This window comes from Zosterops lateralis, assembly GCF_965231275.1.
Source record: "Zosterops lateralis genome assembly, chromosome: 3".
NCBI lineage: Eukaryota > Metazoa > Chordata > Aves > Passeriformes > Zosteropidae > Zosterops > Zosterops lateralis.
In genome coordinates, this window is record NC_139764.1 from 26,994,068 (window position 1) to 27,011,576 (window position 17,509).

The following is a 17,509-nucleotide window of genomic DNA, read 5'->3' on the forward strand; positions in this document are numbered from 1 at the left end:
GGAGGAAAAAAAAAATCCCTTTATTTTTATTTGGGTTCCTCCAGCATTTGTAGTTGTCTTGAGCAACAGAGATTCTGGTAGGGCCAGTCTGTGTGTGAACTGATAAATTGTTCCATGTGCTTTACCCAGCACTGGAATACAATCAACGTAGGGGTAAGTTGTTACAATATTCTCTGATGTGAAAACCCATGCATACTAGCACTTTTCCAAATAATTTGCAGGTATGGCTTGAAAATGAATACTGTGTAGCTGCTCTTCCCATTAGGCAGTTTGCATGAAGCTAGCTAATGGGCTGAATCCTAAGGAGCTGTGGCAATTTACTATCACAAATATGGATTCAATGCCTGCTGACCATAGCGCTCAGGAATATTCCCTGGTGAATCTAATTTGCTGCTGTAGACACCCACAGAGTCCAAAGTAGCCACTGTGGACACAAAGATCCGATCTGAGGAGGAGCGAGATTTCTTTGTATTTACTGTGAAATTCTGGGAACAGAAATACAATGCTGTTCTTGTCATTTATGCTGGATGCTTCTCTTCCATAATTCAGTCATTGAATCAGGGGTATAAAAGCCTTCTGAAAAGCATGGTGACTGCTTTTATGTCATTGATGAAAATGTTTTGCTCCTTGGCCAAGTGTCAGTGATAGTTTTAACCAACAGAAATTAAAGGTCTATGTTTAAAATCCTCCGTGGCCTAATAATCTAGAATGACTGCAGAAGAGAAGGCTTTGGGAAGACCTTATTGCAGCCTTGCAGTACTTGAGGGCTATAGGAAAGATTGAGATGGACATGCTGCAACAGGGCAAGAGATTCTGGTTTTAAACTGAAGAAATAAGTTTTTTACAATGAGGATGGTGAGTAACTGAAAAAGGTAGCACCCAGAAAGGGGGTGAATACTCCATCCCTGGAAACATTCAAGGTCAGATTGGACAGGATTCTGAGCAGCCTGATCTGTTTGAGATGTCACTGATCATTGCAGGGAGGTTGGACTAGATGGCCTTTAAAAGGTCCTTTCCAGCTCAAACTATTCTATGATTCTGTGTGCTCCTTTTATGCAGTTTAAGTACATATCAACTTTATTTCTACAAGGCTTTAGTAATTTACATTTTATTTATAACTAGTAGTTGTTACATTTTCATATGTTGCTATTTTTGTTTCAGTAAACAATTGCTTTATATTTTTCTTGTGACAGATTGCTATAAAGTTCACAAATGAACCTCCACAAGGCATACGTGCCGGACTGAAAAGAACATTTTCTGGAATTAGTCAGGATATGTTAAATGTTAGCAACCTGCCTATGTGGAAGCCTTTGCTTTACACTGTAGCTTTCCTGCATTCTACTGTTCAGGTATTTCTTAAAAGGTTTGCAAATAATGGTATAATATATGGAGTCAGTCTAATAGAGGTTCCTGAAAAAACACATTCTGATATTTGTCATAGCATCATGCTGCAGGACTAAAGCTTTAATTTCTGTAATCTGTATTTCAAGGTTCATTATTATCTCTGTTTTAATAGGTTTTAAACAATTTTCATATGATGAGCACTTAGAATTTTTTTCTCATCTAACTTCAGCTGATTGGAAGTTAGTCATTGGGTATACAGGAAAAAAAATAACTCTGTAGTCAATAGAAATAGATAAGCCTGCTGGAACAGAAAACCAGCTTAGCTGTCACAGCTGTCTTTCTCTAAGAGTGAATATTTTTCTAGAGATATCTCTCTTTCTCTCCATTGATTGTAAAGGCAATTCAGATGCCTAACTTAGAGTAGCTATTTTCTAGATGGCTAAAATTAAATAAAATTCATGTGATATCTATGTCAATGTGTTTTCTACATTAATTTCAGTGTGAGAACAATAATATCTACAGATAAATAAGTTTTGAAATCACAATAAATACTAATAATTTGAGCTCTCTGAATGTACCTTCTTTTCACCAAGGATCTCAAAATAGTTATAAAACACTGTTTAAGCCTTATGTTCTAATGAGCAGCTTGTGTTTTTGTAGTAGGCAGCTGCTGAGAGGACAATTTGTTTATGTTCACTGTTAAGATACAGCATTCTGCATTATTTTCTTTCTACCTTTTTTTAAACGATGAAACAGTTGTTCTGTGTACTGCCTCAGTATTCTACTGTTCTTGTGGAACTAGAAGATCTATGCTTATTCAACCCATCAGTATTTTTAAAAACTATTACAGCTATTCATCTATTAAGAAATTTTATTTATGAATTGCTAACCAATAAGCAATATATACATTGTCCTGCCTTTAAACTGACCAATTCTTAATCTTCTTTGGTGACAAGATCGTTATGATAAATATAGCTTAAGAAGTAATTCAAAAAACTCAGCAGGAAATCATTACAATTTTCAGCATGGTATTATTGGTTAATGCCATCTCATCTGCTTATAAACAGCATTTGATTTTGAAAAATAAAAGGTTTTTCATTGTAGTTCTTTTTAAATATTGTAGCTAGGGTGCCTAAATGTTAGTGTCAGTGATTGCTGCTAATATAAAATCTGATAAATATGTTATCACTTAATTTAAAAATGTAATTTATTCATTTGGTAAATGTCAGCACTACTCAGAAACTTAGTTCTTAACTTCTTGAATTAATTTCTTCTACATTCTGGAAAAAAATCATAGAACAATTTAACTGAGGTTGCTTTAACAAATTTGTGAGAAATCTAATAGTGCTGGATGTTTGAAGTGTTTGGGCTACAGAATATTTATTCTTTTACTTTCATCGTTAACTATTTTTCTGTTACTACAACTGTTATCACTTTATTCCAAACAGGTATGCAATAATAAATTTGAATAATGTAATGGTGGAAACCTTAAAATAAACTTGTGAATTTTGAAAAATGTACATTAAAAAATCTTGAAACAATAAGACAGAAGTGGTGATATAGAACTCTTTGGAAAACTGAGCATAAATATAGGAGCTTTAAAATTTGAAACTATCATTAGTCAATAGTATATGTCAAAAGAAATTATAAACTCTACAATGCTAAATTAATTAATTACTTAATATAAAAATCTCATTATCCACAGAGAAGTGAGGCATTGCAAACCCATGACTTATAAATTGATTAGAAAAGTTATTAATAAATGATTTTGTTGCTTTTTATATAAATATTTATCCCTCATGGTATAACTTAGCTGTATGAGGCATACAGCCATTTCCTTGGCTTCTGTTCTTCTCCAGTTCAATTCTTTATTCCAATGGTATTGTTATTATTGAAATTTATTAAGGAAAGAAAATTATAAGTTGTTAATAAATATATTTGGTTTAATTTTATTCCTAAGGAGCGACGCAAGTTTGGACCTTTGGGTTGGAATATTCCCTATGAATTTAACTCAGCAGACTTTACAGCCAGTGTTCAGTTTATACAAAATCACCTGAAAAAAATTGACATCAAGAAGGTGAATACTAAAGTCTTTATATAGTACATTTTAATGCTTTGTACAGCACCGGCAATTGTTTTTTCCTCATGTTTATCATAATTTACTCATTGCTATTCATTTAGTGCCACTTCTAATGATCAAAGGTTGAGGTTCTCTGCAAGAAAATCAAGCTGAAATATTTTATGTGCTGTCATGCATGTAAAAATACATATTTGTTAAGAAGCATAAAATTTGTTTTTCTTTTTCACTACTATATCCAAAATTAACAAGTTTTATGTTAATTTGTACGTTATTTGTTTTGGAAAGGGAGTTAAAATATTTACTGACTTTGACAGAGCCAATCAAACTTCTCTACAACTACCATTTGGTCTTCTACTACTGAGCAGGGAATAGTCATTCCTAATGAATTAGCACTTGGTCAAGAGAGAAGGATGAGAAATAGGGAGAAGGGGTGGGGAAGGTGGAATGGAGGGTAAGAAGAGAGGCAATAGCAGCTGTGAGTGATTTCAGGTCATACAAGTAATAGTGAAATATATTATATATTTTTTATATATTATGAGATTTTACTTCTAGAGATAAAGGCATATGAGGAGTGGCTAAGGGAGCTGGGGTTGTTTAGCCTGGAGAAAAAGAGGCTTTCTTGTCACTCTCTACACTTCCCCAAAAGGAGGTTGTAGCCAGGTAGGGATCAGCCTCTTCTCCCAGGCAACCAGCAACACAAGAAGAGGACACAGCCTCAAGCTGTGTCTGGAGAGGTTTAGATTGAACATTAGGAGGATTTTCTTAGTGGAAAGGTTGTCAAGCATTGGAATGGACAGTCCAGGAAGGCTGGGGAGTCACTGTGCCAGTAGATATTCAAGAAACAACTGGACATGGCTCTTAATGGCATGGACTAAATTGGTGTTTGGTCAAAGACTGGATGCAATGATCTTAAAGGTCTTTTCCAACCTAAATGATCCTGTGATTCTATATTTATAATAGCAGGATCAAGCCCAACTCTTCTATAAAATTACAGAGTTGAGCTTAGTGAATACATTAGATATGAAGTATTATTTTTATATTATTTTTTCGGTTTACATTTCAGAACATTATGAGCTTCAGATTGTAATTAAATGGCAATCTTCTTTTTACATATAATAACTATAGTCTTTCATGTACTTTGCTTGCATCCAGGGGATATCATGGAACACAGTACGCTACATGATTGGAGAAGTGCAGTATGGAGGCCGAGTCACAGACGACTATGATAAGCGTCTTCTTAATTGCTTTGCAAGGGTAGGAGACCTTGGAAATACAGTTATTTGGCATTTTTATTGGCAGCTGCAATACAGAAATCAGAAGGCCTTCTTTCTGCTGAATATGCACTTCACCAGTTTATAGGACTTTTCAAAGTAAAATGAATTTTTCAAAACATCATTTCAAAACATCTTTGGCAGTGAGGGTCTTCTCCTTGGTTCCTCTTTGGTGAGGAGCAGAAGCTTAAAAAGACAGCTGGAAGTCAAACTTAGTAGACATAATTCTTAATGATTTGCAGTTGTATTAAAGTAAAATTCGATGCAGTAGCTGAAACAAGAACCCTAATCCTCCAAGAATAAAAGTGAGATTAAAAAGCCCTCTAAGTAGCAAAATAATTATTGTCTTTCTTTTTTCCCCATGGATTTTTCGCAGGTATGGTTTAATGAAAATATGTTTGACAGTGCTTTCTGCTTTTATACTGGGTATAAAATTCCAGTATGCAAAACCCTGGAACAATACTTTGACTACATCCAGTTACTCCCTGCCATGGACACCCCAGAGGTGTTTGGTCTCCATCCCAATGCTGACATTACGTAAGTAGGTCTCAACATATTGAAAATGGAGAATGTTTCTTTTAGTATTTGGAAACAAATCACTATCCAATATTTAAGTAAAGTATATTTTTCATAGGAAACTTAGGATTCATATAAATTTCTCTCTTGAGTGGAACACTGTGTATATACATTGTTGTAAATGCAGTATCTTCAGCTACATTTTACATGTCGTTTTAAAGCAGTTGAAACTTTTATTATTTACTCCTCATGATTTTACTTTTTTTAATTGAAAGCATTATGAAGCTTTTATATGAACATGTGATAAGTGATTCTATACAGTTCAAAGAGAGAAAGTTTCTAGTATTTGCCTTCTGTTTCAAGCAGTTTATTTTTCTGTGCACACTTGTTAAATGATTCTCTGGATAGTCATTTGGTTTACAAGCATGCCTTTGGGTACAACTACAAACTCAGGTTGCAATTGGTCCTGCCATTTCCATTATTTAAAAGAGGCTTTTCAATTGCACCAAGTACTAGCTCCATTTAAAATTTTATCTTCAACTGAATTCACTCTTTCATTCCAAATAATCCATTAACAGCTTGCCCTTTATTTCTGTCTAATTTTATATGCCCCGCGAAAGGATATGAACATCATCATATTTTTTTTTGCTGAAAAAAATTCTTAATAATTCTTCCATGAAATACTGCATTTTCATATGCAGTATGTCCACATTCCACATTCATTGTTTCTTCACGTAGCTATTTTTCTACTTTAAAATAAAACAAATGTTATACAAACGCAGAGCTGCTGTGAAAACCTAACATCATCTAATATTTTTGGATGAAACAATGATTTCCCACAACTTTCCAGTCTCTAAGTTGAGAAGCTGATGCAATGTCAAGAGACCTGTATTCTAAGTAGGCTGTGAGAAGAGTACACAGTTTTATTGTAAACTTCTGCCTAGCACATACCGCTGTTAATAAATGCTTGTGAAAAGAAGAATCTAAAAGTAGATTCTGTTTCAAGTCATTCGCTTGCTGTTTCAAGTCATACTTGCAAGACTTGCCTCCCAGAAATGATTAAAGAAGAAAGAAGAGCCAAGATTTAACAGAGAGCTAAACAAAGTCTTGAAGAGAGGCATGCTTTAGATCCAAAATTAGGCTTCTTGGAGAGCTAATTTATAGGAGGAAACTTGAGACTAACAAGCTTTAGTGAGTAGGAACAGTTCTCTGGTTTCTCTTTAGTGCTCAGTTTTTCTTCCACTTGGTACCTCGCCTATTCCTGTTAGTTCAGCCCTTTTTTTTTTTTTTTTTTTTTTTTTTTTTTTTTCCTGTAGATTTTGCTTTGTAGGCAAAGCAACTCTTTAGTTTGGGGAAAATGTTCAACAGCTTCATGTTTTTTCCATGTCTTATCACAGTCTGTTATAAGCAACTATGCACAGGTACTGTCTCTGAATTTCATCTTTGACGCAGAGACCAGATGGATTAGCATCCCATACAATATAAAAAATTCTATTCAAATTCTCCTTCTAATATCTTGTCAACTCATCTCAGAGTATAAAGAAGGCTGAGTTAAACCCTGAGAGAGCCAAGACGTCTCCATGTTACTATTACTCAGGACAAGAAAAATCCTATCTCTCACTAATTTACTGTGGCAGTTTTACAGTTCAGCCAAAAACTCAATCTGTTGGTTCCAATTGTAAGGCTTCAATGAATTTCAATGCTTTCATTTAGGATTAACACCTGAAGTCATTGAGAATGATTTTAACTTGCTATATGAATCATAGGCTCTGCAAAAGGCACATGCTTAACAGGTATCTGAGCAGGAAATGAATATTCTGACAATCTTCTGCTAAAATCCTTTCCCAATTGGTTCCCTACTGAAGCCTTAAATGTAGCTGAATTTTTGTTAAGCTATGGAAAGGTGAATGTGAATGCAAGGTTTTGAACACTGTGCTGCAATAGATATTGCTGCTTTCTACACAAAGCTGAGGCAATGTTTCTGTCACATGCATTTTTTCTTAGTTTTCACTTCCAGTACAAAATCCCTGTTGGCAAAGATTCCAGCTATCAAATAATGATAGTATGTTACATCCAAACTCTTGAGAAAATACTCTTAAAAATGCTTTTTGGAGTAAATCAAAATCCATAGAAAATTAATTTTTTTTTTCTTCTTATGGCACAATTCACTTTACAGTACTGCTTTGGGGAAAAACAATATATAAGCAAGCATTGAATGCTTTATCTTACATAGTTTTAGGCAATACTGACACTATAAATGAGATTCATTAAATGTTGCTGTAGCTTCCTTTATGATTACTCTAAGCTTCCGTAACAGTAATAGAGAAAAATAGATCTTTGTAAAGTGCAATTTCTCTCATCACAAAGCAGACATCTAAAATACATGAGCTGAATTGGGCAATCTAGACAAAAAGCTGTTATGGAGACATCTACACATAAATATCTACATGTGATGAAGGTCAACACGTGCAACTGGTTCTGTTATCAGGAGCATGGTACTTCCTTTACAGACTTCTACCATCTTTTTATTGTTACTGTTTGCATCTATACTTAATTTTATTTGTAATCTAAAGGAAAGTGAGTTTTTCCAAAGCCCAGAAAAATTTTGTTGCACAGTGGTTTTTATGTTGAATAGGTCCCAGTAGTATGTAAATGAAATTTCTTCTTGGTATTGTAATCTCACTTCCACACTAGAAAATATTTTTTAATAATGTAAAGATCGATATGCATTTTTTGTCTTTTCTATTTTTATTAACAAAAAACGTCTTGTTCAAACAGTAATTGTTATTTATATAAGATTCACATAATTTTGCCTCTTCTGAAGGTTCCTAGCTTGTGTCATTGAAGAAAGGAATATCAGTAGCCTTTCATCTTGTTCCTTTGATTCTGTTTTTCAAAAGCCATTCTCTCCTTCTCTCCTAAGTTTGCATACTGCCTCCTTTTTAAAATGGTTTCTATTTTTTTTATTTATTTATTTAGAGAGACCATTTTTTAAATTCCATAATTTGTTATAATTTAATTGATGTACTAATCAGGGAACCTACATCTTCTACATAAAATAGCCTGACAGCAGAATTGGAAGAACAGTGTTTGCAGTATGAATATGAAGGTTCACATTTCTCTAATCATTACTTGTTATATCAGCAGGACAGAAAGTAAAGGTTACAACCTTTATGTCATCAGTACAACCAGTATGTCATCCAAATTACCAATGAAGCCATGAGTCCAAGAGAAATTTTATCTTTTCTGCTCATACATGGTCTTAAATAAATCTTTCATTCTTTTAATGGGGCCATAAATTGAAAAAAAAGCTTGAGAGTTTTTAGTCTAAAGTCAAGGGTTATGAAAAACCTTGAAAGCCCCCACCACTCCTACTTTTAGAAACAGAAATTATACCCTCTGAGAAACAAACTCCCAGTAGTATTTCTTCTATTTTTCTGATTTATAGTCTTTATAATTGCATTCATAATTTTTTCTTGCTGAAATACTGTAGTATCTGGCTTCTCTAGTATTGTGACACTGTATCCAAAGCATCATTAGGGCTTTAGGAGTTCACACGTTCTATCCTGGGTTTCATGTGTTATATAATTATGTGTGACAAAGTTATAGAAGGAGATGGATGTCATATGAAAGTTGAAAAGTAAAGCTGACATGCAAATCTGTGTTTTGAATCAGTATAAATGTACATCCTACATCACTCATTGATGTATGTTCCTTGTGTAGCTGATTCCAGAAGGTAAAAGTAAGCATTGCCAACACTTTGTTACTTCAGACTTTCTTTCTTATTTCCTCTCATAGCTCTATGCTGCTGGATAGCACTGTAACAAAAATACTCCTATAATTATTCTGTTGAAGGACTGATATGGTCGACCATCTTTCATTATCCAAATACACAAATTTAATTCACATTTTTGTATCGACTCAGAACATTAATTTACATTTGCACTGCCCATGCTTCAGTATGGAATAGAAGTTTTTTACCTGCAGTGCTGTAAATCTAGCAGCCCTTGTCATTAATCCTGAAACATCTCAAAACAGAATGAATTTACTAATTATCAAAGTTAGGGCAGCTTGCAGAGTTATACCTCCACCCTTTCCTGCTTCTGCATTACACTTTTAAGAAGTAATTAAATGAGGCAAATACTCTTCCGTGTTACAAAACTTCTGTTACTTCTTCTTAAAAAAATAGCTCTTTAGATCTTAATCAGAATCTCTAGTATGATAGGTTTTGCTGCCACCTCACCTCAATCTCAGCTTGCACACCTCCTTCTTATCCCTGGATTAGACACACAGCAAGTGTATAACAGGGAAGAGGGAAGTCCATATTCTTTAAAACTGTGGTAAACCAAATTTTCATGATCAGTGTATTATGGTTGGTGCAGGATGCAAAGGAAAACAGTTTTGTGCGAGTTTTTGATTTGACTTCATGGCACAGTGTTTTTTGTGTGTCCTACAAAGTTATCATTAACTATTAAAAATTTTTATGTAACTTCTAACATATTTCTCATCCTCTCAGATACCAGAAAAACACATCAGCTGATGTTCTAGATACTATTACCAACATTCAGCCTAAAGAAAGTGGTGGAGGATCAGGAGAAACTCGAGAAGCAGTTGTTTATCGTTCAGCTGAAGACATGCTAGAGAAACTTCCTCCAGACTACGTACCTCATGAGGCAAGATAGTCTTAGTCTTGTTCTACTGTTCTCTCTATTGAGATTTCACACTACACATTCCAAAAAAGAAACACCGAATTGTACAAAGGATCATATAAGTAGTAGCAGATTCAAGTAAGGAACCAACACCCTTATTGCTACCAGCATGAATTGATGTGAAGATTTTTTTATCTAAAATCAAGATGTCTAACTATTGGCCATGGACATATGTTAAGGAGACTATGCTTGGATTTCCAAAGCTACTTGTGAAAACAGGAAAAAATCAGTCTCAACATTTTGTGATAGCAGTCTCCTGGGCCTTCTGGGTGAAGTCCTGTTCTAGCAAAATCACGTGTAATTGGGTAGCATCAGACAAAAAGTAAAAACTTCAGCAGTTTTAAGGGGATAAATGTTAGTTGAATAATATACAAATCTAATATTTACATTTCTGAACACACAGAAAGTTAAGATGTTGCATACTACAATGGCATTTCAACAATTTAGACCTAACAAAATTTCTTCTGTGCTCCTATAATTTAGGTAAAGGCTCAATTAGTTAAAATGGGAGCACTTAATTCTATGAATATTTTCCTTCGTCAAGAAATTGACCGCATGCAGAAGGTGATCACAGTTGTCCGCACCAGTTTGAATGATCTGAAACTAGCCATAGAAGGAACTATTGTTATGAGTGAGGCAAGTAAAGTACTTTTACTACATATGGAATACTGTGCTTTAAACTATTAAATTGATTTTATTTACTTTGAATATTATTTAATTCTTTCAGAATTTAAGAGATGCACTTGATAACATGTATGATGCTCGAATCCCTCAAGTATGGAGAAGAGTATCTTGGGAGTCTTCCACACTTGGTTTCTGGTTTACTGAACTTTTGGATAGAAATGCTCAATTATCTGCCTGGATATTTCATGGAAGACCAAAGGTATTTTGGATAACTGGATTCTTTAATCCACAAGGTAAGGTTACTCAAAACACTTGAGTAGTAATGTACTGAATAGTAATTTAATGGTTATGCTGCCAGAGTGTATCGCAGAAGCCAAGATGAAAAATGGGTTCAGTGTGCACTCACAGCCCAGAAAGCCAAGCTTAGCCTGGGCTGCACTGAATGGAGTCTGGCCAGCAGGGCAAGGGAGGTGGCTCTGCCCCTCTGCTCTGCTCAGTTCAGGTGAGAGCCCACCTGGAGTGCTGCATCCAGCTCTGGGGCCCTCACAGAAAGGATGTGAACCTGCTGGAGCAAGTGCAGCAAAGGGCCATGAAAATCAGAGGGCTGGAGCACCTCTTTTATGACAGCAGGAAGCGAGTTGGCACCATTCATCCTGGGGGAAAAGGCTCTGGGGGTGACCTTTATAGCACCTTCCAGTACCTAGAGGGGACAACAAAGGAGCTGTAGAGGGACTTTCACAACTGCACTTAGTGATAGGACAAGGGAGGACAGATTCAAATGGAAAACAGGTAGGTTTAGAACTGATATTATGTATATGAAGAATTCTTTGCTTTGAGGGGTTAAGGCATTGGAACAGATTGCCCAAAGAAGTGTGGGTGCCCCAATCCTAGCAGTGTCTAAGGCCAGGTTGGGTTGGACTTGGTCTAGTGGAATTCTATAATTCTACTTCTCTTTTTTGTGTGTGTGTGTGTGACCTTCCCCATAGTAGAGGAGTTGGAACTTGCTGACTTTTAAGGCCTCTTTCAACCCAAACCATTCAATGTGATTCTGTGGTTTTCTGATCTTTTAGTCTGACCCAAAAAAACCAATTTTTATCTTACAAGAAGGAAAACATGTGGTTAATAAATAAAATAATTTATCTTGCTGACATATCGTAGCATGATATTATACAACTTCTAAAGAAAGTATACATAAAGATAATAATACAGCTTTTAAAGAAAATACTATTTTTCTCTGGTTTGAAACTGTTTAACTCATTCAAAACTGTAAATTTTGAGTATTGAAGAGCTTTAATCTAGAGCAAGATGTTAGTGTAGCAACAAAATTACTTTTTACAGTACAGTAAGAGCAATCTCTGACTAGAACAACTTCATCAGAGACATGGTAGAGTTCCCCTTTCTAGAGGTTTTCAATATGTAATTGGACAGTGCTAGGTAATCTCATCTAGTCTTCCCTTTCCCATGAAAGGTTGGACCAGGTGAACTTCCCATGTCTCTTCCAACGTGGGCTCTTCTGTGATTCTATGAATGTGCAATTGTACCAGAATTTACAGCAGTTCTTTGTCTTTCACAGAGAATCATCAAAATGTAGTTTTACAATGTATCCATTTCACAGGTTATTTAATGAAGTTTCTTCAAATTCATCAAAGACATGCTGTGAAGTACAAGTAAACATTAGCTATCATTATCTGATGTAGCTTGATATTTTTACCATTTAGAGGAAAGACGAAGAAAAACAAATTTTAACCATCTCCATGACTAAAAAATACCATTACCTTGTGAGGTGTGTGTTCCTAGTAGAATCTCCTTCATCTTAAACAACTACCCATGCAAAATTCTCATAAGAAACTTCTGTGTGACAGCTATGAGGGGTTTTTGGTTGGTTTTTTTTGTTTGTTTGTTTGTTTGTTTGTTGGTTTTTTGTTTTGGGTTTGTTTTTTTTTTTTAATTAGAATTAACCTCTGAAATTCTTGAATGTTATACGAGTTACCTTTGCTTAGTGATTCTTCTGTTCTTACTGGCCTTCCTACTGCCAGAACTGTAAAAAGTAATACCAAAGTCTATTTTAGAGTTGTTTTCAGAAAAAGCTGAGGTGCCTAGAGTACATCCAATTTATTATTAAAAGATGGTATTGGGAGGGCAGTGAAAACATCACTTCATTTGTATCCTAAGTGGCACAGCTGATAAGCATACTGATCTCTGGTCATTCAAAAGCAGCACTCACAGTGGTGTAAAAGATAATGGACCACATTCTTTTGACAAATGAAAACATCTGGCCTAACAAACCTGAGATACAGATGGTCTTGAACTTTATTATTGCTTCAACCTCTGTGTTAAAAAACCCTGAAAGTAGTCCTGCAGCTAGAGAGAGGTTTGCTAAGGGCAAAATGTATGCTGTGGGTAGGGGTGAGGTGAGCATATTTGTAATATCACACTATATTTCTAATACTGCTCACCAGGAAACTCACTATGTTAAGTTCTCTTTCTTTATCTCAATCTCTATGACTCTCAATTCCAAGCAATTCTTCATCTTGTAGCTTAAAACAGCAGATACTGAGTTTTTGATTACTTCATTGTTATCTTCTGACACATGCAGAAACAACCAGGTATTTGGTACTAGTGTTTCTATTTTTGTAGCTTTTTCCTTTATAACGCATTCAGGTCTCTTTGCTGCTCAGTCATCTGTGCTTTAACTGGTCAGCCCTTTGCATCTCAAACCTTTCTTATTTCAAACTTCTGTGAAGTCTGTTCAAAATACTCAAAAAAATCACCTAACTTACTCCTCAGTTATGTCATCCTCTACCTCCATTTCTGTCTGACACCCTTTTCTCCCCTAACAAAACATACATTTTTTCATTCTTTGTAGGCACTGCATTGACTAGATTCCCCACACTCACATAGTTATTTTATTATCATATTCAGACACATATTTTCTATCAGTGAAATCCATTCTATTTCTTTCATTTAAAACAGTCCCACCTTTTAGCTAAGTTGCCTTTACATAAACATCAGCTCACACAATGGATAACTTGTTTGCTTTGAAATTCTTTCTTGAAACACACCTTTATCATGGATCCTGTAGTTGATTGCCTTATGACAATTTGTAAGGCAGTGTCCTGACCAAATATTTCTTAATAGTGTAATTTAATAGAAAGAAAAAAGTACATGCCATTTAAAAATCTTTTTTTTGGTGTAATGCACCATAGGCCACTTTTGTCACTTGTTCCTATTTTGGTCCCAAAGCAAAGTTTGCTGTCATTAGTCAGGATGCTAATTTTCAATACAACTCTGATCATCTATCTATAAGTTCAGTGCAGAACCATGCTAATAATTGAGCAAGATTTTATTTTATCATGTGAGATAAGTATTAAATGTCTGGCTTAATTTCTCAAGGATTCCTGACAGCAATGAAACAAGAAGCAACTCGAGCACATAAAGACTGGGCTTTAGATAAAGTTGCAGTACATAATGAAGTGCTAAAGCTAACCAGAGAAGAAATCACATCATCTCCTTCTGTATGTATGACATGCAAAGATGTTTCAGTATTAATTGGTATTTAATTTATATTATGCATAGCTGAGTTATTTTGGAGTAATATAGGAAAAAGTTACTAATGTCTTCACCTTAATGTTTTTCCTTTGGATAGAAGTCAAATACTAAGTGTGAAGATTTGAATTAAGTTAGAAAAATATTTAATTAAAATAACTGTTTCATTGCACTACCTGTTGATTTTTGGAATTTATATTAAAGTTTACATGAAACTTTGTTGTATATAGACTTTATTAAACAACTTTTGTTGCCCTCCATTTCAGTAGCATTATCTTCTGAAAAAGGATTATTTTATAGTTTAAAATAAAGCAGTTTCAAGAGATTCAATGTCAGATTTTTTGCTATAAAACATATATTTCTTTTAATGGCTTAAGATAATTATTATGCTTTATATGTTGTGATGTATCTGCTTTCCATAGGAAGGAGTATATATCTATGGGCTCTACTTGGAAGGTGCAGGCTGGGACAAACGAAGAAGCATACTTGTTGAGTCCACACCAAAGATTCTTTTTGTCCAGCTGCCTGTGCTCCATATGTTTGCTATTGATTCAACCAGACCTAGGGATGCCAAGCTCTATGTTTGTCCTCTTTACAAGAAGCCCAAGAGGACAGATTTGAACTTTATTACAGAGGTATTTTTAAGGACAGCAAAATCTCCAGACCACTGGATCCTGAGAGGAGTGGCTCTTCTGTGTGACATCAAGTAAGATGATTTTCCTGCTATGGTAGAAATGAAACATGCGGCACACATAACAAATTAAATTTGTAATTCTTCTACTGCTCTGTATTTGACGGCTACTTGTCATTATACTAGAAATTGCATTTCAGTCTTGGCTTACTGATTTTTTTCTCTGCTTTCAGTAAATTCAGCTTGCCTTGACTGTTGACAGTTTTAAAGTAAATCTCTCCAAAAAAGTCCATTGCTTGTAGTCTTTGAAATATGCATTATATTACTTTAAATGGATATTTGCTTTAATAATGTCAAATAAAATGTTATTAAACTTTAAAAAAGAAAAACTTTGCTTTTTTACATTCTTTCGCATGTACAACTTTTAGCTTGTGTTTTGGTGACGTATGATGACAACAAAATTTAAAAGCTCCTAGATAAAAATTTAAATTCCTGGATTCTGCATGATACACACCTTATTTTCTGGGAGTCTGCTGGAAACTATATGACGGAAAAATATATTTGATCCATATTTTTTGCTTGGGCTTTCTCAGAACTCACTTGTTCTTGTTAAACTATCTAGATGAAGCAAAATGACACCAGGAATGTTTGTGTCTGGAATATCTGACAGAGACCAGTATGCTTTCTCTCCAGTTTAGCTGTGTGGGAACAGAAATAGTACACTTCCAACTACTAAATATGGATTTTTTTTTTTTTAATGAGAGAACCAGATTATTTACAAGTATAGTTATTTTTTTCTGCATTTCCTTTTAGCTTTAAAGTGTAGGTTGCAATCCTTGAAATTACTCTCACAGCATTATTCTGTGATGATATCCAGGAATATCCTAACTATGAGCTTTCCAGACATAATTAGTATTAAATTAACTCTATTCATGTAATACTAAACAATATGTGCAGTCTACAGTATCTCTTTAATAATCTCCAAAAAGTTTATTCCTTCAGATACTTTTATTTGGCAACAGAGTTTTTCACTTACACCCCATGACTGGACGATGTTTTCCCTTTTGCCGTTCAAGAGTGTTCAAATGCATCTGTTGTGACAAAGTGCAGCTACTACTTTACAAAGTCCTGGGCATCTGCTGGGGTGAAAAAGGCCTTTCCATGAGTCAGAGTCCTATGGCTTCTGTTGGAGGTCACCATCCCAAAATATCCTCTAGCAGAAAGTCCGTGCATACAGGAAATAACAACACACAGACCCAACAACAGGAGCAGAGTAACAAAAAATGAGATCTCCAAATGCAATTAAGTAAATAATTTCTTCTCTCTCCTCTATAGATTTACTTAAATTCAAATACAAGAAACACACTGGTGTTGGATAACTTTTACAGTTTTTATTGTATTTTCCATGGTATTTCATACACAGAACGACATCTGCAAAAAAGGAAAAAAAATCTGACTTTGCAACTGCAAAAGATTTTTCTCCAAGTAATCACAATATTGATGATAGAATATGTGGTGGGTTGACCAGCAGCCAAGTACCCACCCTGCTTGCCCTACGCTGCCCTACCCAAGCAGAATGGGGCAAAGAATTGCAAGATCAGAAGCTGAAAATGAAGGGGCCAAGATGAAGACAGTTTAGTAAGTGAAGCAAAGCTGCATACATAAGAAAATTGAATCAAGGAATTTATTTACTCCTTCCCACTGGCAGGCAGATGTTTAGCTGCTTTCTGAGAAGAGCCTTAGCATACATAATGGTTACTTGGTAAGACAGATTCAATGAGAATTCCCCCAATCCTACTCCTTTCCTGAAGTCTTTGGTGCTGAACATGGAATTCATGTTTATGGAATATCCCTTTGAACACAATTTGGGTTGGTTGCCCTGGCTTTTTCCCCTCCCGTGTTCTTGCATACATCCAGTATACTCACTGAGGGGGCAGAGGGGAAAACAGATCATATCCAAAAAGCAGCACAAGAACTGTATGTATTCATTCCTAAAAGTTTTTTTCCTGGTCTAGCCTTTCAGCCTAATTAAAATGGAGAAAAACTGTGTAACCTTGAATGCCTCTGCAGGTGGAAGATGTGCACTGACACATTTACAAGAGAAAGTCTGTGTGGCCAAATAGCAGGGAAAGTGCAAATTAATGTGCTGAGTTACACAACTTACTCTGAGGATGATTTTATTCTGTCCAGTATAATACCAACCACAGAGATTAATTGTATATTGTTATCCCAGCTATATCATATATTGCATAGATCACATTTTTGAATGTATCTCTTTTTTGTTTGTCAGAGTCCAATCCCCATTTCCCATCTTCTCTGAGCCTGTCTAGGGGTTTGTTCCATTCTCTTTCCTCAATCCCATACATTAGCTCACTACTTTCAGGTTACAATGAATGTTAATTTTTATAGAGCTTTCCAGCTAATTTATGGAAATCATCCATATTTTGTGAAAACAGTCATCTACTATGTATTCAGATAGCTCTTTTTTTGTCTCTGCATGGTTCAAGAATAATTATGAAGGATTTTCATGTGTGGGACAGTATTCTTACACTTAATTTGCTTACAGCCAGCTCTTCAAACTTCTGAAGAGGCACAGTTAATTACTTGAACCACAAGTCATTTCTCCCAGCTGTCATAATTTGTACGAATTCACAATCTCAAATCAAGACTTTTTGCTCCCAGGAATCCTCTATACCTCCAGGATATTGTAATAAGCATTCAAATTCCTAAATTAACTCACACAGTCTGTTGTGTTTTTTTTAAAGTAACTAAACAAAGTTACTCTCTG

The 17,509-nt window shown here is 35.1% G+C and overlaps 1 protein-coding gene across 1 annotated transcript in view; it reads left to right on the forward strand.

The window, feature by feature from the left end:
* Window positions 1-14,800, forward strand: part of DNAH8 (dynein axonemal heavy chain 8) — a gene marked incomplete at both ends in the record, with an annotated part of 112,505 nt that extends 97,705 nt beyond the window's left edge. The window contains 9 exons of the mRNA XM_083857620.1: window positions 1,194-1,349; window positions 3,305-3,421; window positions 4,577-4,678; window positions 5,072-5,232; window positions 9,728-9,884; window positions 10,404-10,556; window positions 10,648-10,837; window positions 13,938-14,059; window positions 14,513-14,800. Coding sequence (XP_083713746.1) covers window positions 1,194-1,349; window positions 3,305-3,421; window positions 4,577-4,678; window positions 5,072-5,232; window positions 9,728-9,884; window positions 10,404-10,556; window positions 10,648-10,837; window positions 13,938-14,059; window positions 14,513-14,800 — 1,446 coding nt within the window. The remainder of the gene's footprint in view (window positions 1-1,193; window positions 1,350-3,304; window positions 3,422-4,576; window positions 4,679-5,071; window positions 5,233-9,727; window positions 9,885-10,403; window positions 10,557-10,647; window positions 10,838-13,937; window positions 14,060-14,512) is intronic.
* Window positions 14,801-17,509: the final 2,709 nt, after the last annotated feature.